Source organism: Crinia signifera, chromosome 5 (assembly GCF_055691185.1).
Source record: "Crinia signifera chromosome 5, ASM5569118v1, whole genome shotgun sequence".
NCBI classification, from domain to species: Eukaryota; Metazoa; Chordata; class Amphibia; order Anura; family Myobatrachidae; genus Crinia; species Crinia signifera.
In genome coordinates this window covers 204,182,322-204,206,003 of record NC_139221.1, presented here as the reverse complement: position 1 = coordinate 204,206,003, position 23,682 = coordinate 204,182,322, and the positions used below count along the sequence as shown (strand labels likewise).

The 23,682-nt window shown below is 45.7% G+C and overlaps 1 protein-coding gene across 1 annotated transcript in view; it reads right to left on the bottom strand.

The window, feature by feature from the left end:
- Positions 1–23,682, bottom strand: part of LOC146005778 (protein PTHB1-like) — a 489,046-nt gene that overhangs the window by 461,658 nt on the left and 3,706 nt on the right. Inside the window, exons 2-4 of the mRNA XM_083145203.1 lie at positions 22,683–22,833; positions 19,445–19,509; positions 11,886–11,999 (exon numbers count right to left, since the gene is read on the bottom strand). Coding sequence (XP_083001329.1) covers positions 11,886–11,999; positions 19,445–19,509; positions 22,683–22,833 — 330 coding nt within the window. The remainder of the gene's footprint in view (positions 1–11,885; positions 12,000–19,444; positions 19,510–22,682; positions 22,834–23,682) is intronic.

Below are 23,682 nucleotides of genomic sequence, written 5' to 3'. Positions count from 1 at the left end.
ACGGCGAGCATAGGTCAATGAGAGGCCAAGGAGATCGAGGACCTCCCGGCCTCGAGGGGCAAAAAGGGAAAGGGGAGGAGAGAAGCCACAAACCCAAAATTAAAATATGCACACGGTGCTTCCAACACTTATTTTCAATTTTTCCTATCCTAGGAAACATAGCCAACTTCACAGTTAAGTGAAGTGTTGACTAAACAAATTTAGAACTGCACTGAAGCATGAAGATATAATTACGTAAGATTCGTCTCAACCCATTAATCATGACAATATTTTTCCATTAGTTGAATGTCAAGGGTGTATTGAATTATCATAAAATTTAGGTATGAGTTATAGTAACATAAGAGGAAGTCAATCATTTGTTGTTGAAAATATATTTGTTTGTTTAAAAAGAACTCTATCAAAGTTTCAACTTTGTCTTTACATTAATGAAGCGAAATGTTATACAGGAAGTAGTGTAAATTATCAGACAAAGTTTAAATCCTTAAGGTTACATGAGTGTTAAGTCTAACCCGAAGATCTGCGTGCCGTCATAACAATTGGTATGACAACTGTGGAAATAGCAGGGATTCAGCCTTTCAAAGCTTTTTCATAGGATAAGAAAAGTCCCTACCATTTTCCGAACTATGTCTTCACATCTATGATCCATGATATGATCAGACATGTAGAATAACAGGTACTATCTAAACATTTGAGGGTACATTAGTTTCAAATCTCGCCTGACCCTTGTGTAAGATATGTTTAAAATCACATGTATATCTGCATATCATCGTACAGTGTTTAGTACATCTGTGGAGATATTTGAGACTCAACCACTCACAGTTCCTCTTTTTTTTTTTTTTTTATTGTTTTTATTCCTCTTTTGTATGTATTTTAGGTATAATTAGTTATACCTCCCCTCCACGCGGGGGGGATCGGCTTGGCATAAGTTTTTCCTTTGCCTTGTCTGGGTCATCGAAGAAGATCATTTGCCCATCCTCAACAACTCTGAGTTTTGCTGGATACAACAGCGCAAAACGCCGGTTGTTATCATGGAGGTATCGGCACACCTCTGAGAAAGCCTTTCTTTTCTGTGAAACCGCCACAGAAAAATCCTGAAACATCAGCATTTTGTGAGAGTTAACTGTGAGGGATTGAGTGTTACGGTAATGGGACAAGATTTTCTCTTTTGCTCTATAATCCAAGAATTTTGCTATCACTGGTCTGGAGCCACTCCGTATCTGACGGTTTTCTGGTCCCAACCTATGTGCTCTCTCTATTTGTGGGGTGGAGAAGTCTCCAGTGATACCAAGAGCCTGCGGGAGATCTACACTGAGGAAATCCATTAATTGAGAGTTGGAAACGGATTCGGGAATACCCACAAATTGCAGGTTATTTCTTCTATGGCGATTTTCCAACTCATCAATTTTTTCTTGTAAGGCCTTAATAGTGGTCTCATGGGATGCTCCTTGTTGCTGTATTGCTTGCATCCCATCCTCCACATCACTGGTGCGCTGCTCTAAGGTGAGTAACCTGGAGGAGTGTGTATCAATTTTTGCTAGGGTAGCGTCTAATTTTGTATTCACGTCATCTAGACGTTTGTCAATAAGAGGCATCATTATGTTAGTCATTTCCTTGGCCATTGCTGCCAGTGGAAGAGACTTCACAGGGATGACTGTAAGTGTGGGTGGTGATGGAGGGCGTGTAAGGCTCTCCGAGCCACTAGGTCTGGGGTTGGCCGCCCCCTTATTATTCTGTGATTTTTGGCGTCCCATGTTTAGTGGAAGATGAAGCTGTATCAGGAGTAGACTTCTCAATAAATCTCTCCATGCCCTATGGGCCCACTACGTGGTGTGTGTTGAAATACTATTAGACGAGTGATAGTTTGTAGGAGTCCTTGTAAGATAAGCAGCGACCCCCCCCCCCCTTTTTTTTTTTTATTTCCCCCGCGTGAAAAGGAGCTTGCTTCAGTGCGTGTCCGAATATATCATTGTCATTTAAATCTTAGTGAGTATAGTATTGGGGATTGATCCTATATAAACCTGGCTAACACAACTGGGAGTCACTGTTTAGTGAATCTAATATTAGTGGCAGTCCCAATATGCGTCCAGTTGAAATGAACTGGTATGTGGTAGCGAGTTGTTATAGATGATAATCTATAGTGTTGAACAAACAGCAAAGCTTAAACTAAATTATTTCTATTTTTAGAAATGTCTAAAATCTATGTAAATATAAAAGCGATAGACAGCAATCTAATGAAGAAACTCTCGGCTTAGCTTCTATCAAAAGCTGGGTGTTGTAATGACACAAATTATTATTAAACCAAGATGAAGCTGAACACACAGTTATGGTTTTACTGTCCACTGCTGATGAGGTGTAATATCTGAATTTGTCAGTAGGTGGCAGCAAAGCCTAAGTAATGCAAGTAATAGTAAAGAAAACTGTAGTATAATATGCACAGATTAACCCCTTCCTGACAGAGCCAGTTTTTGCGTTCCTGACAGAGCCCTTTTTTTCAAATCTGACATGTACCACTTAAGTGGGGATAACTTTTTTTTGCTTTTACTTATCCCAGTGATTTTGAGATTGTTTTTTCGTGACACATTGTACTTCAAATTAGTGGTAAATTTGGGTCGATACAGTCTGTGTTTTTTTGTGAAAAATACCAAAATGTCGTGAAAAAATGGAAAATTTTGCAATTTGCAAAATGTTAAATTTTCTGCTTGTGAGACAAATAATCATACCACTCAAAATAGTTAATAACTAACATAGACCATATGTCTACTTTATGTTTCCATCATTATTTCAACTTCCTTTTAATTTTTTTGGACACTAGGAGGCTTACAATATGAATAGCAAATTCTCAAATTTTCAAGAAAATTTCAAACACTGATTTTTTTAGGGACCAGTTCAGTTCTGATGTGACTTTGAGGGACTTGTATGTGAGACACCCCCATAAATGATACCATTTCAAAAACTGCACCCCTCACAGTATTCAAAACAGCATTTTGGAAGTTTGTTAACCCTTTAGGTGTTTCACAGGAATTAAAACAAAGTGTAGGTGAAATTTCAAAATTTCATTTTTTTTGCAGATTTGAAATTTTAATACATTTTTCTAAGGAACACAGTACATTTTACTAGAGAAATGTGACTAAAAATTGATTCCCCCAATTCTTTTGTTTTCATAAATATCCTATATGTGGCCCTAGTGTGCACGTTGACCAAACCACAGGCTTCATAATAGAAGGAGCACCTACTTGATTTTGGAGCCTCCTTTTTATGAGATTATTTTTTAGGCACCGTGTAGGTTTCTAGGCACCATAAGATGCTAAAAGTTAGGAACCCCCCCACAAGTGACCCCATTTTGCAAACTACACCCCTCAGGGAATTCATCTAGGGGTATAGTGTACATTTCAAACCCCCAGGGGTTTCACCAATTGTGGTACAACTGGGCAGTGAAAATGAAAAATTAAATTTTTTACACAAAAATGCAGTTCTGGCTCAAAATTTTTCATTTTCAGAAGGTATGAAGGAGAAAAAGCACCCCAAAATCTGTGCCCCAATTTCTCCCGAGTACGGCAATGCCTCACATGTGACCAAAAAATACCATTTGGGTGCATGGCAGGACTCAGAAAGGAAGGAGTGATTTTTGGATTTTGCAGCTCAGATTCTGGTGGAATGTTGGTGGGTGCTATGTTGCATTAGCAAGACCCCCCAAGCACCAATACAGTGGAACCCCCCCACAAGTGACCCCATTTTGCAAACTACACCCCTCAGGGAATTCATCTAGGGGTATAGTGTACATTTCAAACCCCCAGGGGTTTCACCAATTTTGATACAACTGGGCAGTGAAAATGAAAAATTACATTTTTTTACACAAAAATGCAGTTCTGGCTCAAAATTTTTCATTTTCACAAGGAATGAAGGAGAAAAAGCACCCCAAAATCTGTGCCCCAATTTCTCCCGAGTATGGCAATGCCTCATGTGTGACCAAAAAATACCAGTTGGGTGCATGGCAGGACTCAGAAGGGAAGGAGTGATTTTTGGTGGTGGAATGTTGGTGGGTGCTATGTCGCATTAGCAAGACCCCCAAAGCCCCAATACAGTGGAACCCCCCCACAAGTGACCCCATTTTGCAAACTACACCCCTCAGGGAATTCATCTAGGGGTATAGTGTACATTTCAAACCCCCAGGGGTTTCACCAATTTTGATACAACTGGTGAGTGAAAATGAAAAATTACATTTTTTTACACAAAAATGCAGTTCTGGCTCAAAATTTTTCATTTTCAGAAGGTATGAAGGAGAAAAAGCACCCCAAAATCTGTGCCCCAATTTCTCCCGAGTACGGCAATGCCTCACATGTGACCAAAAAATACCAGTTGGGTGCATGGCAGGACTCAGAAGGGAAGGAGTGATTTTTGGATTTTGCGGCTTAGATTCTGGTGGAATGAATGGTGGGTGCTATGTGGCATTAGCAAGACCCCCGAAGCACGGTGAAATGATGAACCTAAAAATCCATAGATGTGTGGTATATTTTAAAACACTCCTTTATACATAGGCCGGGTTTGTCGGGGCAAGTGTCACACTGGAAAATAGTTTGCTTTCTTATTCCCTTTTTATAGCAAACTTTGCACCTTTTTTGTGTCCTGCCCTTTTTTCCAGTGGAGGGGATTTCGTTAGGAAAATGCTGCCCTGGTACAATACGGGGGCCAGTACTAGAAGTACTGGGGCCCTCTGCCTGCTGGTTCCCAAATATTAGGCCCTTTATGACTTCCTCTTGAAAGTGCATAAATGTCCCCCTCTGGCTGGTAGAACGGAATAGCACGTAAGCGTTATACAGTGCCATCTGGATGATATACACGGCCAGCTTCTTGTACCAGATTTTTGTTTTCCGCAGGGCACTGTACGGCTTCAGTACCTGATCTGAAAGATCCACTCCGCCCATGTACCTATTGTAATCCAGGATACAATTAGGTTTGGAGGTGTGGGTACTGGTACCTCGTACAGGGACGGAGGTGGTACTGTCTCCGTGAATTGTTGTCAGTATAAGGACATCCCTCTTGTCCTTATATTTGACCAACAACATATTTTCGGTGCATATTCCCCTGCTTTCACCCCTTCTCATTACTTGGGCAATGTGCGTTTTTGGGAGGCCTCTTTGGTTCTTGCGCACAGTACCGCAAGCTGCTGTACCTCTTGAACCAAGGGCCTTAAACAGGGGGATGCTGGTGTAAAAGTTATCCACATAGAGGTGATAACCTTTATCCAGGAAGGGGTGCACTAAATCCCAGACAATTTTTCCACTAACACCTACGAGGGAGGGGGGGCATTCTGGCGGTTCAATTCTTGAATCCTTCCCTTCATATACCCTAAACCTGTGGGTGTACCCTGATGTGCTTTCACACAGCTTATACATTTTTATGCCATACCTTGCCCTCTTACTGGGAAGGTACTGGCGGAATTTAACCCTTCCTTTAAAATGTATAAGGGACTCGTCTATGCAAATGAATTTATCTGGGATGTACATCTCTTCAAATTTGGCACTGAAATGATCAATGACCGGCCTGACTTTGAATAGCCGGTCAAAGGTGGGATCATCTCTGGGTGGGCACTGTGCATTATCGTTGTAATGCAAAAATTTAAGGATCGTCTCAAATCGAGCCCGGGGCATGGCCATACGGTAAAATGGGGTGCTGTACAGAACATCTGTACTCCAATATTGCCTAATTTCTGGCTTTTTTACTATGCCCATATGAAACACCAGACCCCAAAACGTCATCATCTCTACTGCATCTACAGGGGTCCACCTAGCAAATGATGACGTGGGGTTTTGAGCAATAAACTGCTGGGCATATAAATTAGTTTGGTCCACAATTAAATGTATAAAATCATCAGAGAAAAATAATTTGAAAAAGTCAATTTCTCTGAGACCTGTGGAATCAAATTGGATTCCTGGCATGGCCAAAAACTCAGGAACCTGGGGCTCAAAATTGTCTGATGGTGGGGTCCATACGAGATCAATTATTGGGGGGGGGGTCTCAGCTGCTCTACGGGGGCGTCTTTGAGGGGGTCCCTCATCACTAGAGGAGGAAGAGGAGCTTAAGATGAATCCTTCAAATTCCCCGCTTGCCTCACTGGCTGTGTCAGAATCAGAGGCAAGCATGGCATATGCCTCCTCCGCTGAATACATTCTTCTGGATGACATTTGGGATGACATTTTTATTTTTGTGTTACTGGTAGTGAAATGTTTCAACACGTGTATAGTGTAGGGGGGGGGTACAAACTTTATTTCAACCCGGGGGGTATGTAGTGTGTAGTGTGTATGTAGTGCAGAAAAAAAAAAAATACTTTATACAGGAATTTGATCCCAATTAAAAAAAAAAAATTGAAGGGGTTAAAAAAAAAAAAAAAAAGCTCCTGCGCCAAAAATTGAGCACAGATGTTGGTCAGTAACGTCTGTCACTGAACAGCGCTCAAAGGCAACAGGAATTTGATCAAAAAAAAAAAAAATAGATCAACCCTGTGCCGAAAAAGCTGATCAGTGATGTACGTCACTGATCAGCGCACAGTGGCCACAGGACACCCACAAAATCACAGTGTGTGTAAAAAAAAAATAAAAAAAAGACCCCACAGCAGCCTCAAAAAAAAAAAAAGGTGATCAGTGATGCAACACTGATTACCAGTGAGGGGCAGCAGGTGCACAACCTTTGGTGCAACTGACAGTGCAACTGGCAGCAACTGACAGGTATATATAAAAAAAAAAAACCCTGCGCCCCCAAAAAGTTGCTGATCAGCACAGATATACTGATCAGCACAAAAGGGGGGGTAGCAGACACAAAATATACACTCTCTATCACTCTCTGTCACTATCTCTCTCTATCTATCACTATCTATCACTATCTATCACTATCTATCACTCTAGGACACTGCAGCAGCAGCACTGACAGTTATATGTATAAAAAAAAACCTGCACCCCCAAAAAGGGGGGGTAGCAGACACAAAATATACACTCTCTATCACTATCTGTCACTATCTCTCTCTATCTCTCTATCTCTCACTATCTCTCACTATCTCTCACTATCTATCACTATCTATCACTCTATGACACTGCAGCAGCAGCACTGACAGTTATATATATATAAAAAACCCCTGCACCCCCAAAAAGGGGGGGTAGCAGACACAAAATATAGCTCTCTCTGTCACTATCTCTCTATCTCTCTCTATCTCTCTCTCTATCTCTCTATCTCTCTATCACACTGCAGCAGCAGCAGGAAGTCCCAAGAAGTCAGATCCAGGAAGCGTCCAGCACGCTACAAGCAGTGATCAGGTAATCAGGTAAGGTATTTGCAAGGATCAGGTAAGTATTAGCAAGGATCAGGTCAGTATCACGGCAGATAGGCACGGTGACCGTTCTGCACGCTATTCCAGACCGGAATGGCGTCTGCAGCGCAGTCACCGTTAGTTTAAATGTCGCGCCTTGGCTGTGATTGGTCCGTGGGTCCCACGGACCAATCACAGCCTTGGGGGCAGGTGGGGTGAGGTGTCATCGTCACCGATGACCCCCTCATGCCCCCTGACGCCCGGCGGTGATTGACACCTGTGTTACCGAGCGTCTGATTCGCTGGTAACACAGGAAAACGCTGTGAATGGCTGTTCACACTGAACAGCCAATCACAGCGATCGCCGACGGGGGGGGCGACATCGCAGCCCCCCCTGGGCATGCAGGGACATGTCTGCTGTCAGGTACAGCAGACATCGTCCCTCTGTCACTGCGTCTCGAGACGCAGTGACAGTTTAAAGTCATGACGTACATTTATGCCATGTGTCGGGAAGTACATCCCGGCCATGACGTAAATGTACGTCAAATGTCGGGAAGGGGTTAAATGTATCAGAGAGTGTGGTCAACAGATAAACACCATATTACATTCAACAGTGTTAAAGCAGAATTTGTTTAAGAAGGTATAAGAACCTTCAGATAAAGGGGAATATACAGTGCATCAATTTTTTGGAGGATGAAGTCCCGGATAATAAAACTCCTATGCACCTCAATAATTTCTCCAACTCAGAATAGTCCTCTAGGGATATCCTTCTGCTGCGAATGCCCAGATTATATGTAGTAGCTACCTGCACAGGTAATATTTCTGTGGCCTGGGGTGTTTAGTACCTTAAGTGTGAAAGTGTGCCCACAGTAACCTGTCCCCACCTCCCTCACCCCCGGGGGTAAGTAGAATCAGGCAGTCAGGTCTTCAATATCAGGTATATCCCTGTTGTGTCGTGAGTGCAAGAGAAGTGTACTTGTCTGTACTTGTGTCGGTCCGTGTGTTTCACGTTGAGGGGGCTTCAGGGGCTCACCAGGTGGAGCAGTGTGGGCAGAATTCCCCACTTCTAGGCAGAGGGCCCACAGTGTCTCGTCGTTGGAATACTTTGCTGGTGCTAAGGCCCACTGGGTCTGCAGGTGAGGTGTGTAGGTGGTCCCCTTCTTTATGGACAGCGCTCCTCAGCCCCTATTCTCTGGGGTGCCGCCAATCAGCCGCAGGTGTGTTCTCCTACCTCCGGAGGACGAGGTCGTTTCAGCGCCGGTTCTCTCCTCCAGGTGGGCTGCGAGAGAGTATCGCCCCTCCGGGTCGCAAGCCTCCCCTCTCTCTGTCAGGCGGCTGGGGCGTCCCGCCGCGCGGAAGATCTATCAGGACCGGTCCCCCGCCGACAATCTCCAGCAGGCACGCTGATTCAGGGGAGGTCCTCTCCCCGGAGCGAGCTCCGGCAGCAGCGCCGCCCAAGGCTGATCTTCAAAGCCCCGTCGACCAGTCGCATGTAGGGTCCGCAGGCACAGGAGGGGAGCCGCTGCCGGTCACAGTCACAGCGCCGACGATCTCCACTCCCCGGCAAGCTCAGGCGGGCTCTAAGATGTCTAGAGAGCGGTGGATAGCCGGGGATGTAGCCCGTGGAGCTCCAGCGCCGATCGGTTACCCGGGTCCCGGCTTGCAGATGTTTCCCACAGCCGACACTCACCGGGTCGCAGTTGGTAAGTTCTTTTAGGGAATATGTATATCCCAGGGGGAGCCAAGATAGGGCTCGGAGGCGTATTTGCAGGGGTCTCAGTCCCACGCCATTTTTCGCGCCAAACTTTAGGCGGTCATAGAAGCCATCTGCGTCGGTGGCCGGACTTCGGTGTAGAGTTAATGTTTTCGGGCAAGGGAGGCATCAATCTGCTCAGCACAGTGAGTTCTTTCCGTTGGTGTACTTTCACTCTCTTATTTCGGTCTATACAAGAGGATGGGTGATGATTTTAGCCTGCCGTCCCTGGAGCCCTGTTAAAACGCGGCCATACTTGATGCTCCACTCACCGGAAGTCCCCTCATGGCAATTTTTAATTCCTTGAGCTTAGGTTTTAATTATCTGGCCTTGCACTAATTGGAAGACTGGCCAGATGGTGCCTGAAATACCAATGACGGACTATATGATAATTGTAGTCAGTGAATGCTGCCAAGACTCCATTACAGGATTGGATGATAGGTGAGCGAAGTGTTACTGTAGCGCTTAGTACCTAGAACAGGGTTGCCTACCTGACCCTCTCCTTCAGGGAGAAAATGCTCTGTTCCTGGACTTCCCTGGTATTGTATGATTGCCATCACCTGTGGGGAGCTAATTCAGTGATAAGAAAGGTGTTTCCCCACAAGTGATGGCAATCATACATTACCAGGGAAGTCCAGGAACAGAGCATTTTCTCCCTGAAGGAGAGGGTCAGGTAGGCAACCATGACCTAGAATGGTGAGAACCCTGGATGATACTTGCTGAACTTACTAGATAGCTTGCAAATGTACAGCTTACAGGCACAGGAGGGGTTAACAACTTGTTTGTGATCTCTGAGGCAGCCTGAGATTCCCATAGGGGTGCAATTGGTGATGCAGTCTGTGAGAAACAAGACTGGGAAACTCAGAACACTGCAAACCAGAGGTTTATCAGGAAAAACAGGTTAATGAAACACATAATCTGGCTATAGGTCCACATTAAAATGAGTGTGGGGGGCCCCAGGCCAACTTAATTGTGTGGAGCCCCTTCCAATAAAATGATCATCAAGATATGTACCAACAATGTCATTAAAAAGTATATTGTGCAAAGTCTTCCAACCCACACTATAGTGGCCCCAGTTCACATTATGCCACACATAAACCATAGTTCACACATATCACAGTGACCACCATGCTGCTGATATGCAGTTATGTGTGGAGGCCTCCAAGTGTGTGGATGCCATGAACCACCCTGTTTTTAATCTGGCTCCGCACACCTAGCAGCCATTAGAGGGGCACAAGAATGAATATTGTAGCATTAGTGTTATGAAAACGAAGCTACATGAATTATAGGCATGGAATTAGTGGACATGTTGCTGGCACAAAGTTGTGCATGGTAGGCATGGGACCCAACAGCATGCAAGGGTAGGAGCAGCACTGTTTATAGAGGTACAGGTCAATATATGGTCTGAATATGACTGGAAATAGGGGGTGATGAGGCAGCAATAATGGGTATCACGATCGGTATGGCGGGCAATAATGTGGGGTATACAGCAGTTTTGCTTGGCCAACTGCACTGTAGAGCTCGTCTTTGGGTTGTATTTAAGACAGTAATTAAGCTTTTACCATATCCTGCTTGCAAAATATTTACTTTTTACAGTGCTACATTCAGCATAGTGCTATAGTTCTAGCCTCACACAATTACACACACAACAATTATTTTCTTTCAGTGCTTCCTATACTGAGTTATGCAGAGCACACACATTTTTGCCAACCTCTAGAGCAGTTGGGCAGCACTGCTCTAGGACAGAGGTGATGCTGTGTGTGGTGATTAGCCAATTAATTAAATAGAGGTTCTGTTCATTTCCCATCCTCCGCCCCGGGAGGAGGAGAGTGTAGAGACGGCGGAGGGAGAAGCACCTGAACGTTGGAGGATGCAGAGGGAAACGGAGGAGGTGGACGGGGGACAAAGAAAGCTCAGAGGAGGACTGCTGAGTGTCCCCTGGCGCAGGACCCGATCATCGGCCACATCACCAGGTTGCGCCACCCGGCCAGGACCAGTGAGTGAGTCCGGGAGCTGCGGCATGAGCGACGGCCCCCGGCGTGACTCAGAGTGAGGGACCACCATCGTCACTAGGCCGCGCAACCCGGCCAGGACTGGGAGTGAGTCCTCCAGACCGTGGGAGCCGCCCGCCCCCCACCCGATGCTCCAGCTCAGGGCAAACCCAGTGGAGGCGGCCCCCATGGGAGCAGGTACTGCCTCTCTATCGGCCCAGAGAGGGTTCAACTCTGGCCCAGGCCCCATGGATTCTCCCCCAGCCTCACTGACTCTCCCCCCCCCCCCCCCCGCCATCACCACCACCACCCACACTAGCTCTCCCTCTAGCCAGGCGTCTAGTATGCTGCCCCCCCCCCCCCCCCCCCCCCCCCCACTGCTACCTGTGAGTAGAATGTTAAGATGGCGCCGCTGATGGCTGCCTAGGATCTGTGCCGCTAGCCAGAACATGTCTCCCTTGTGGTGTTCGTGATCTGTACTGTTTTTTTTTTGTTTTTTTGTGCACATGGTTTTGTCCATCTAAGAAGGAATTTGTCAGAAAGAGTGAACTAGAATAAGGCCCATTGTCTCTTATCCTACTATGTTAAAAAACACACACAAAAACCCCCAATAGTTTTTGTACCTACCCAACCCCATGAGTAATAAAGCTAAGGCAATAGCAGGGCGCTCATCCCAATTCATTACACATAGACTTTACAGTGTTCCTCTTGGAAAAAAAAGTAATACATAGAAAGGTTTAGTGTGTTTAGAGTATAAAAAAACATATATCAATATACTTCACAGTAAATCAATAGTACTGCACTAGCAAAGAGAAATATTTACAAGCGATTCGTTCCCAAAATACCTTTAACTCCTCCAAATGGGCCATGAGTCATGTTGCAAGCTGTTCGCTGAAGATTGTGTTCATACATCAATTTAATCTGATATTGGTTGCCATGTTCTACGTTTCCCAATGTACCTTTATCAATAAAATAAATTATGTTAATTTAAAATGTTCATTAAAAAATGTGACAATTAATGGTAAGCACATATTCAAATCTTGCTGAAAACAATTATCATGTGATAGCTAATGCAATTAATTCTGCAACAAGTCAGTGTTTGGATCAACATTTTTAATACAATACAACCACTGCAAACAATAAGCGCTGTAGTCTACAACAGTTTGTCACACCGCAATTTTATAAACTGTGTAAGAGTCACTGCAGAGTCATTTGATGGTACTTGTGTACCAGATGGCATGCGATGCAATGCGATGCAACGAGATTTTGGCCCCCTATAAGATTAAAAATTGTATAAGCACCCAAACGGGTGCTTACGATGTTAAATGCAGCCCCACGCCAATCCCCCACTATAAACGTGAACCCGAAGCATGGCGAGCGCAGCGAGCCCGCAAGGGGCGGCGTTACGCGTCTTACGACCTTTTCATTCCCCCACTATCCACGTCGGCGTGGAGTTGAGAATAGAAAGTGTGGCGAGCGCAGCGAGCCACCGAGCCCGAAGCGTGGCGAGTGGATGCGGATACCTTCACAGGTATCCGCGTCCCCTCGCGGGCTTCACAGGTATCCGCGTCCCCTCACGGGGCTCGCTGTGCTCGCCACGTTTCGGGCTCGGTCGCTCGCCACACTTTCTATTCTCAACTCCACGCCGACTTGAATAGTGGGGGTATGAAAAGGTCGTAGGACGCGTACCGCCACCCCTCGCGGGCTCGCTGCGCTCGCCACGCTTCGGGTTCACGTTTATAATGGGGGGGGGGCGTGGGGGTGCATTTAACATTGTAAGCACTTATTAGGGTGCTTATACAATGTTTAATCGTATTGCATTGTATGCCATATACAATGTCATACAATTTTAAAATTGTATGACATTGTACAACATCGCGCGATATCACATCGCATGCCTTTTGGTATGCGATGCGATGGGCGCCGCTAAAATACACAAGTACCGATTTGATATTTACAAAATGGCATTACTAAATAGGACTTCTCTAAACAGAAACTTGAAGGTGGCCATTAACTTACTTTGTGCCTCCAGAAGGGGATCCCAGAAGGGAGAGTGACTTGTGTCACCCTGAATGACTAGTGCTTTGTAGACTTGCATGAGAATGCAGCAGGATCCTACTCTCCCAGGAGTACTCCACAACATTTGGGAGACTCCTTGATAAGTAGGCCATAAACATAATAGAAATCTTTCATGCACAACAATACAAATATGAGAACTGCAGCACAGATGCATGATACCAGGTTCAAAACTCCAACAGACAATGGGGCAGATGTATTAAGCCTTAACAAGAGATAAATGTAAGTGTGATAAAGAGAGATAAATGTCCAGCCAATCAGCTCCTTGCTGACTTTTTTCAAACACAGCCTGTAACATGGCAGTTAGCTGGCTGTTTATCTCTTCTTATCACCCTTGCATTTATCTCTTGTTAAGGCTTAATACATCTGCCGCTAAGGTCCTTATTCTGGTTAACTCACAAAGGCAATTTCCTTCTCAAATGGACAATACCATGTGCACTGCAGGTGGGGCAGATGTAACACATGCAGAGAGAATTAGATTTGGGTGAGGTTTTACTTCAAAATTATATCTACAGTATATTGCAGTGTAAAAATAAAGCAGTCAGTATTTTCCCTGCACAGAAACAAAATAACACCCAAATCTAATTCTCTCTGCACAAGTTACATCTGCCCCCCTGCAGTGCACATGGTTTTGTCCATTTGAGAAGGAATTTGCCTTTGTGAGTAAAGCAGAATAAAGGCCTAAGCCAAGGCAAAACATTCCATTTGTCGATAATACATACCCTGTTTCCCCATTAATAAGACCTACCCCGATAATAAGCCCAACCCTTATTTCTGGACAACGGTCCAAAATAAGCCCTACCCCGGAAATAAGCCCTAGCTAAATCCGCATCTTGCCCAGTCCCTGTGATAAACTTCCTGTGGAAGGCAACCAAAACAACAATTAATTTAGGTTGCATAGCCACTGTCATTTACCTTTCTTTCTTTTTAATACTTATTAAACACAAACCAAATACTGGAATATTTTCGTCACCGATAATGCGGCACCCTTGGATCCAGCACTGTGCCAGATTATCCTTTATTGCTATATTATCGGTGGTACATACAGAGCTAATACTCCTGCAGCCTACCCCCCCTCACCCTCGACAGGAAGCTCTTAAATTGATCAAAGTCGGACTCCTCTGCAAACTAACTGTCAGGGGCGTAACTAGAACTTTATGGGCCCCATAGCAAAAATCTTTATAGGGCCCCCCCCTCTTCCTGGGACTGTATGGTGGCGAGAGTCTAATGGTGCGTACACACGGTGAGATGTGCTGTGCAATGCGATTCCCGATCGCATCGCATGGCATGCATGCGATGGCATACAATTTTGACTATATAGTGTAGATCTGCACTATATAGTCAATGCAGCCAAGACTTTCTGCCATGCGATGCGGGAGCGCGCATCGGGATCACAAGGGTTAAAACCCTTGCGATCTTCATGTGATGCCGACACGATGTTGACTATATTGTCAACATCGGAAGGCAAATTGTACCGTGTGTACACACTAAAAGATAGACATTGTCAGGGAGAGAGAGGAAGACAGTGTCAGAGGGCAATAAAGAGAAATGTGTGTGTGTCAGGGTGAGAGAGAGGGAGATCAAGCTGGGAGGACATTACTGAGGCAGGAAAAACAGGTGGGCATAGACAGATTGGGGGCATGGACAGATAGAGTACCATATTAGAACACATATATGTACAGACAGGTGGGGAGGGGCCATAGATAAACAGAGCACCATATTGGTGTGTAGATGAATGGACGGACAAGGGGGCATATGTGGACAAAGCAGGGCCAGATTGGTAACTTAAAGTATAAGTGGGACTGTATTTAGGAGAAAGGCAGAGAGAATGCGGGGAGGCTAACACATAGAGGTGCAAAGGGGGGAAAGGGGGAGACTGCAACATACTGAGGAGAGAGGGGAGATGTGTAAAGAGAATAGAGGAGGAAAAGTGAAATCTGTCATACACAGAGAAGGTAGGAAGGTCTGACAGAAGGTTCAGGGGTGGGGTGTCACAGGCATGCGCAGGAGAAAATGGTGGCAGGCTGTCACTTGCAGGGGGTTGCAGGCATGCTCACGAACCAGAGTGGAGGAAGCAGGCTGTCACTTGTGGGGGGATCGGTGGGTACATGCAGGTGAGATAAGGGAGGCAAACTGTTGCAAGGAAGGGCTGTACAGGCACACACACTTACTGGGGGGGGGGTACTTTCATCTTAGTGAGGGGGCAGGCTGTCACAGGGGGGGGGTGGCAGGCACATTCAGGTGAGAGGGTGGAAGCAGGTAGTCACCTGCTGATGGGTCTATAGGCACGCGCAGGTGGGAGAGGGGGGCTGCTGTCACAGGGATAGGGATATTCAAGTGAGAAGAAGGCAGCAGGCACAAAACGGTTTTTAAGTTTAAGGCAGATATAATCCCCCCTCCCGTTACCTACTATTAGCTGAGCTTTAGATCGCTCTCTCTCCGAAATCCCTGCGGGAGTTGCCGCCCGCCGGGCGCAAGCTGTTAGCACAATCTCAGCATGCGAGCGCCCGGCAAATTGATGGGGCAGCTGCAGTGCCCTCTAATCTGGCGCTAAATGCAGCCTTTCCTGTCCCAGCACCCACCTCATTCCCGGATCTGACATCTCAGCGCTGCACTACTTTAAAAAGAAAAAGTATAGAAAAAGTTAGCAGGCAGTGCTGTATCTATAGAGGCTGCAGGGGATTGCCTGCTGCATCTTCGGGCCCCCCCAAGCCCTCGGGCCCCATAGCAGCTGCATCTCCTGCACCCTCTATAGTTACGCCACTGCTAACTGTACCCCGCAGCATAATTGAGCCCTTCCGCAGCCTAACTAAGCCCTCTTGCAAAGCGTCTCAGACACCCCCGCAACCTAACTCCCTCCAGAGCCTGATATGTCCAGATTTAAAGAGGTGTTGGATAATCAGTGGTGAACCTGTACTACAGTTTTGAAAAACTATAAAATCATCTAATTCAAGTAAAAACTCCAATAGGTCTGTTAACACTAGAAACAATGATCTACAGTACATGCTGGAAAAGACAAGCATTTTACCAAAGCTACAATGGCATAAAACACATCTGAAAAAACACCAGTGGACAGTAGACTTTTGATTTATGGTTGTTGAAGGCCTCAATGTTCTTTTAACATGTACAATACTCTAGACCAGGGCTGGGCAACACCGGCCCTCCAGATGTTAGTGAACTACACATCCCAGAATGCTTTGCATTAGTTTTGCTATGAGGCCATGCTGAAACGGATGCAAGGCATGCTGGGATGTGTAGTTCATCAACACCTGGAGTGCCGGTGTTGCCCAGCCCTGCTCTAGACAGTGTTTAAGCATTAATGTATTCACATTGTTAGCATATATTATTGTTTTCTTAATATATTTTGAAATAAAAAGTAGATGGCGGTCTATAAGGCAGATTACTTGTTCTCTGTTCTTAATCTCCGAAAGTTGCCCCTGCCGTACAATATAAAAGGAGGGAATGGAGGGTAAATGGGTCACATGACCTAGATAGCCTTCACTGAGGTGGGCCCATGAACCAGGCACTCGGCTGGCATTTTCTGCATGCTGTAATATGCACTGCATACTGAATGCAACCAAATTTGATATTTGGGTTTATTGCTGTGATTGCCTTATGAATGATTTCCAGTACATCTGATCAGTTACTACATTGGGTACTTGTGTAATAGCATGGCGCCCGTTACGTAGTTAGCATCCCTGTCAAAATCAGCATAGTGTTCGCACGGCCCGCGTAGTCAGTCAGAAGTAGCGTAGTGTTTCCGCGACCAGCGTAGTCAGTCAGCGTTACGCAGTTACCCATCAGTCAGAGATGAAGTGACTACATTATTTCTGACGCTGTTAATTAGGAATTGCTGCAGAACCTCTCAGCATATTTAACCTGACGCAGACAGAGGAGGAGTCGTTGGCTTTTTTTCAGCAGCACCATTTGCTGCCACTGACACAAACCTGTGTTAATGGACACCCCATGTGCTTGACTATGAAGGAGTGCATATGGCGCTGCCACACTAAAACCTGCTGTAAAAAGGTCAGTCTCCGTGCGGCACATTGGTTCAACAAATATATAGAACCGAGGACAACCATATATTCGGATTGCTGGTGTGAGCAGGCAGGGTATCACCATGCACGGGTGAACCACCGCTATAATTTTGTTGATCCGGACACTGGAGTTCACACCCAAAACATTGAACGCCTTTGGGGATCGTGTAAGTGGCATAACAAACGTCAAAGGGGCTATGAGCGCAAGAATCTGGACTCCTACCTACAGGAATTCATTTGGCGAAACACTGTTTGCGAAGAAAACGCTTTCCAGCGTATACTTTATGCCTTAACTCTGCTCCCACAGGCTGACAAAGCAGATGACACAGATGTAGACACAACTGCATTAACTTCTGCTGCAGTTTCTGTCAATGCAGAATCAGAAGAATAACAGTTTCATTTTTTTCTTTCTTCTTGATAATTTTGATATTATTGTACTTTGTTAAATTGCTTTCTTCTTATTATTATTATTATTATTAACTAAAATCCAGTTACCACGTCGTCATTACTGTCTCAGATGTATGATATGGCAGGTGTGAATGTGTTCCTGAAACACCCCCACTATCCACGCCAGCCCGAAGTGTGGCGAGCGCAGCGTGCCCCGCAACCTTTTTATACCCCCACTATCCACATCGGCGTGGAGTTTATTTTATAAAGTGCCCGAAGCATGGCAGGCGCAGCATAGCTTAGCTTAGCCTACGCTAAAAACGTAGCATAGCCGGACGCCGTGCTTTTACACAAGTACCCTACATTGCATTGTTTTTGTTTCTTACCCATGAAGAAGTCACAAAAAACTTATTAAGTTCCTGATGTCATGTCCATATATTAAGTGGGGGAATCCTGTCAACTGAGCGTAAAGGGTGTGGTATGTTTCTCCGAAGTCGGGATCCCGACAGTCATTATCCCGACTGTCCGGACTCAGACAGCGTGGCCAGCGCAACAAAGCCCCTTGCGGGATCGCTATTCTATTCTCCCTCTATGGGGGTCGTGGACCCCCACGCGGGAAAATGGCCGATGGCCGTCGGGAACCCGGTCGTCTGTGTTTTAACAGTCGGGATCCCGACGTCGGGTTAATGACTGTCGGGATCCCCACTGTCGGGACCCCGTCCGGCACCCCCCGTAAAGGTGTTGTCAGGAATATACCATCATCTCAGTTGTATAGTGATTTTGTATACTTTGTTACCTTCTTTATTCTGTAGGCATTTTTTTCTATGAATTATGCATTGTTTTTTTAATCAAAAAAAAAAGCCAAATATTTACTGATCGACCATTTTTTTTTCTTGTAGGGTGATATTTGGTAATAGGGTATTTTTAGGAACACTCCCTAATACGTCATCCTGTACAATTCTACATCATTGGCGACTTGTTAAAACAGTGATCTTACAACAAAATTTGATTGCTCTATATCGAAATATTTTTCTGTATTGCGCAGTCTGGTTTTTGTATTTGTGTATTACTAATAGAGCATTAACAAGATGTAAATATTTTACATTTGTTTATCTAGCGCAAGATGTAGGCATTGTTTCCTCTTTTTAGATGGACAGATTTATAATATTTTTCAAGGAGCTTTTATTTTATTTAAATAAAACAGGACAATAATTTCTCGGTATGCCATCCAATATAACCCCTAAGTATGGGGAGTACAGTATGTAACAATAACAAAAATGTAAACTCGCAGTTCCTCTTCCCTACCTGAGGTGTCGCTGTCTGCTGTAGTGCTTCTAGCACAGTGTGGTCTGTATATCAGCACTGATATGCAAACCAAACCTGTGCTAAACACCACAGCAGGCAGCGCCACTCCAGGCAGGGAAGAGGAACTGCATGGGTTTTCAAATATGGCGGGTGCTAGAATGAACACTACATTTGGAAAAAACAGGATTATTTAAGTGTTCCTCTGTTGTTCTGCATTCCTCCCCCATCCCATCTTCTATATTATTGTTAATTCATGGTGCAGAAACAGATGGAAGCACTGTAAACAAGCCAGCCTAGTTCAGTTAATTTTCCCCATTGGCCTTTTATAGTGAGAGATGTACAAAATATATGCTAAAAATGGCAGCATCGCTCACATTTGTTATACAAATTCAAAGTACAAATGTTGTGTAAAAAAGATGATATTTCCTATATAAGGTATATACTACAGGTCATTATGATGAATAAAAATGTTTGCTTGGAAATTTTCACACCTATTTTGACAAATTCACTTGCCACTCAAAGGGTTAACTTTGATTTGATATTAGCAATAAGTAATAAAATACTCCAACAAGATACTAATGGGATACAAAAGCCTGCACCTGAGACAGAATAGACACACAGCTTTCTTGGATGTAATACAGCGAGATGGAGAAGTTCTGTACCCCTACAAGAGAAGGGGAAAAGATACCAAGAAACAAGAAATTAATTCCAAACCATTTTATTTGGCATCGTACATGACATGTGACAGTGACAGAGATGTGGAAGAGTTATTTTTCAGAACATAAACAAACCACTGGAGCAATTGCAGTATACATAACAAACACATCGAGAAAAAAAAAGCAGATAAACCCAGTTATTAGAGGAACCTACATAAATAGAAAATCCTGCCAAGCACGGATGTAATATCAGTTGCACTGATTTTACATGAGAGGGAGAGAGAGAGCGAGAGGGAGAGAGAGAGAGAGAGAGGGAAAGCGAGAGAGAGAGAGGGGGAGAGAGAGAGAGAGGGGGGGAGAGAGAGAGAGGGGGGGAGAGAGAGAGAGGGGGGGAGAGAGAGAGAGGGGGGGAGAGAGAGAGAGGGGGGGAGAGAGAGAGAGGGGGGGAGAGAGAGAGAGGGGGGGAGAGAGAGGGGGGAGAGAGAGGGGGGAGAGAGAGGGGGGGAGAGAGAGAGAGAGAGAGGGAGAGAGAGGGAGGGCGAGAGAGAGGGCGAGAGAGAGGGCGAGAGAGAGAGCGAGAGAGCGAGAGAGGGCGAGAGAGAGCGAGAGAGAGCGGGAGCGAGCGAGAGAGAGCGGGAGCGAGCGAGAGAGAGCGGGAGCGAGCGAGAGCGGGAGAGAGCGGGAGAGAGCGAGAGCGGGAGCGAGCGAGAGAGCGGGAGAGAGCGAGAGAGCGGGAGAGAGCGAGAGAGCGGGAGAGAGAGCAAGTGAGCGGGAGAGAGAGCGAGAGAGCGAGAGAGCGGGAGAGAGAGCGAGTGAGCGGGAGAGAGAGCGAGTGAGCGGGAGAGAGAGCGAGAGAGCGGGAGAGAGAGCGAGAGAGCGGGAGAGAGAGCGAGAGAGCGGGAGAGAGAGCGAGAGAGCGGGAGAGAGAGCGAGAGCGGAAGAGAGAGCGAGAGCGGAAGAGAGAGCGAGAGCGGGAGCGGGAGAGAGCGAGAGCGGGAGAGAGCGAGAGCAGGAGAGAGCGAGAGCAGGAGAGAGCGGGAGCAAGAGAGAGAGCGGGAGCGGAAGAGAGCGAGAGCGGGAGCGGAAGAGAGCGAGAGCGAGCGAGAGAGAGAGGGAGCGAGCGAGCGAGCGAGAGAGCGGGAGAGAGCGAGAGACTGAGAGCGGGAGAGAGCGAGAGACTGAGAGCGGAAGAGAGCGAGAGACTGAGAGCGGGAGAGAGAGCGGGAGAGAGAGCGGGAGAGAGCGAGAGCGTGAGAGCAGAAGAGAGCAGGAGAGAGCGAGAGCGGCAGAGAGCGAGAGCGGGAGAGAGCGAGAGAGAGCGAGAGCGGGAGAGAGCGAGAGCGGGAGAGAGCAGGGGAGAGCGGGAGAGAGCAGGGGAGAGCGGGAGAGAGCGAGAGCGAGAGCGGGAGAGAGTGGGAGAGAGCGAGAGAGAGGTGTCAAGTAGGTCCTGACTGAACTGTGATGTCTTAAGCACAGCCTGTAACATGACAGGCGGGAACTTTATCACTCTTCAAGGCAAAGGGCCTTATTCTAGTTCACTCTTAGAGGTAAAATCCTTCTCAGATGGACAAAACCATGTGCACTGCAGGGGGGCAGATGTAACAGGTGCAGCTAGAATTAGATTTGGGCAAGTTATTTTGTTTCTGTGCAGGGAAAATACTGACTGCTTTATTTCTACACTGCAATATGGATCTCACTTTGAAGAAAAACCCACCCAAATCTAATTCTCTCTGCACATGTTATATCTGCCCCACCTGCAGTGCACATGGTTTTGTCCATTTGAGAAGGAATTTGCCTCTAAGAGTGAACTAGAATAAGGCCCAAAGTCTCCCCAAGAGAGACAAAGGGCAGGATTTAATGTGGCCCGAGTTCAACGGCAGTGCAGAATGTCGGCCTAACTGAGATGTGTTTTTTTTTTTTTAAAGGGGCAATCACTTACAAGGCATGGTTTGATTGTCCCTTTAAAAAAACAACATCTGAGTTAAGGTGCCCATACATGTTGCAATTATCGTATGCTTTTTGAACTTTCAAAATTCAAAACACATCGCATGTGGCTATAATCGCACCATGTACCTGCAGGGATGCGATGCGCGTACCCGCGGGTACAAAATTGTATAGCACAAAAAGTATGTGCAGGCAGTACTTTTTGTGCTACATCGCATCACTTTTGTAGTACAGTGCGATGTGATGTCCATTAGGTGACTATAAACGTAAAAAAAAAAAAAAAAAGGCTAAAATCGCATTGCATCGCACAATACAAATTACACATCGCATAGAAGAGGCAAAATAGCACAGCTCCATTGTACTGTACAAAACGCACAGCACACAAAATCGCAACGTGTATGGGCCCCTTTAGGAAGACATCCTGCACCGCCGCTGAACTCAGGCCGCATTAAATCCCACCCCTAAAGAGAAAAGTATTGGTTACACCAACAGCTCTGTTTTCTTCATTATGCAGCTCTGCATTCAACTGTGCCATATCAAAAGTAAAGTTTTGCAAACTCTTATACATTACCATGCAGTTTTTTAAGAAAGTAACTTACTTTTTCAAATGTCTAAAGCTATATGGACCATACAGAATATTTTATATATATATATATATATATATATATATATATATATATATATATATATATAGCACTTATTCTTTTTTTAAATCTGTTGTCAATTCCCCAGAGAACCCATGATGCAAGGCCGTGTCATGGAAGGTGATCTAATGCCTGGTACACACCAGGACAACTAGGGCCCGAACCCCTCAATCTAGATCCAATTCCGACCAATTGGATGTAGATTGTGTGCTGATTGGGCCCTGTCCTGGTGTGGACCCATACCGATCCGATGCGCGGTCCCGCGGGTCGGTCGGTCGTTATTCAGATCCTACCTGCTGCAGGTAGGATCTGAATAACGACCATACAGCCGGGTGCGGGTCACCATCGGATTGGACCCGCTCACGGTGCACATCGTGAGCGGGTCGTGCCCCCCCGCATCATCGTGAGCGGGTCTGCAGAAACACTGACGACCCGCTCACAATGTGCATCGGGAGCGGGTCGTCGTGGTGTGTACCCCACATTAGTCGTTATGGAGCTGCCACCTAGTTAGCAGTAATTTTCATACAGTGGGTATTAATTAACACAAGGTTCTGCAACCAGAGGCCTTCCCGATGTTGATACGGAGTACTTACGAAACAAACTTTCCCACTTCTACTTGGAGAACTGGGCTGCGCAGCTGAACCTCAAGCAACAGATCTTCCGCCTGAATTCCATCTCCAGCTTTCAGAGGATGAGGAGAGAATAAGCGGAGAAATCCGCTGTAACTTCCAACAATTATTTTGTCTAAGGAAATACAGGAGAGACATCTTAAAGATAGACAGAACATGTAAATGGGTATCATCACCTAAAACACAGAAAATCATAAGCAAAAGGATTTTTTTTTTAAAGTTGCCATTGATGTGCAATAATTGGCTATTGCAATGTTTTATATTTGCTGAACAATCTGATGACATTTTAAAAACACGTTGCAAGATTAGCAAAGGAGACTACAAGGTTGTTATTTTACAATCAGATGCCTAACGCAGTCACAGATACAACACTTTATTCACACATGAACCACCTTATTCTATTGAACACATTCTGGTCCATACGCAAAGCTTTAAATTTTGCAGCAATGCGTGTGGCCCAAAAGCCAACCCCCCCCCCCCCCCTCGCATCCTCCCATAGGGCTGCACACGGATTATTTGCATAATCGTCCATTCGCAGCCTTCGTGCGGGACAGGAATGATTTCTCCAAGCACATGTAGATCACAGACACCGCTATGGTATCTCTGATCTGTGAGCACCCAGTGTGGGAAGTAGGCGGACAGCTGACATACGCTGAGGTAAACTATCCCCCCCCCCCCCCCTTGTTGCTGGATTCCCCTGGGAACGCCCATGAAACACTGGATGTTACCATGGGCTATGCCCCCCGTCGTTGCCCCACACACCCTGCCCACATTGCTAGGTGCGAGCTGGATGGCGAACATGTAGTAGTAGTGCACAGAAATGCGTCAAAAAACACGAAATACAGGGGACCAAATCAATCGGTATAACCCCTACGTCCAATTATACATTATGCACAATTCATGTAATGCAACTAGCAGTGTCATTCTAGGTTACTGTTCCTAACACTGGGCAACTGAACTCTCA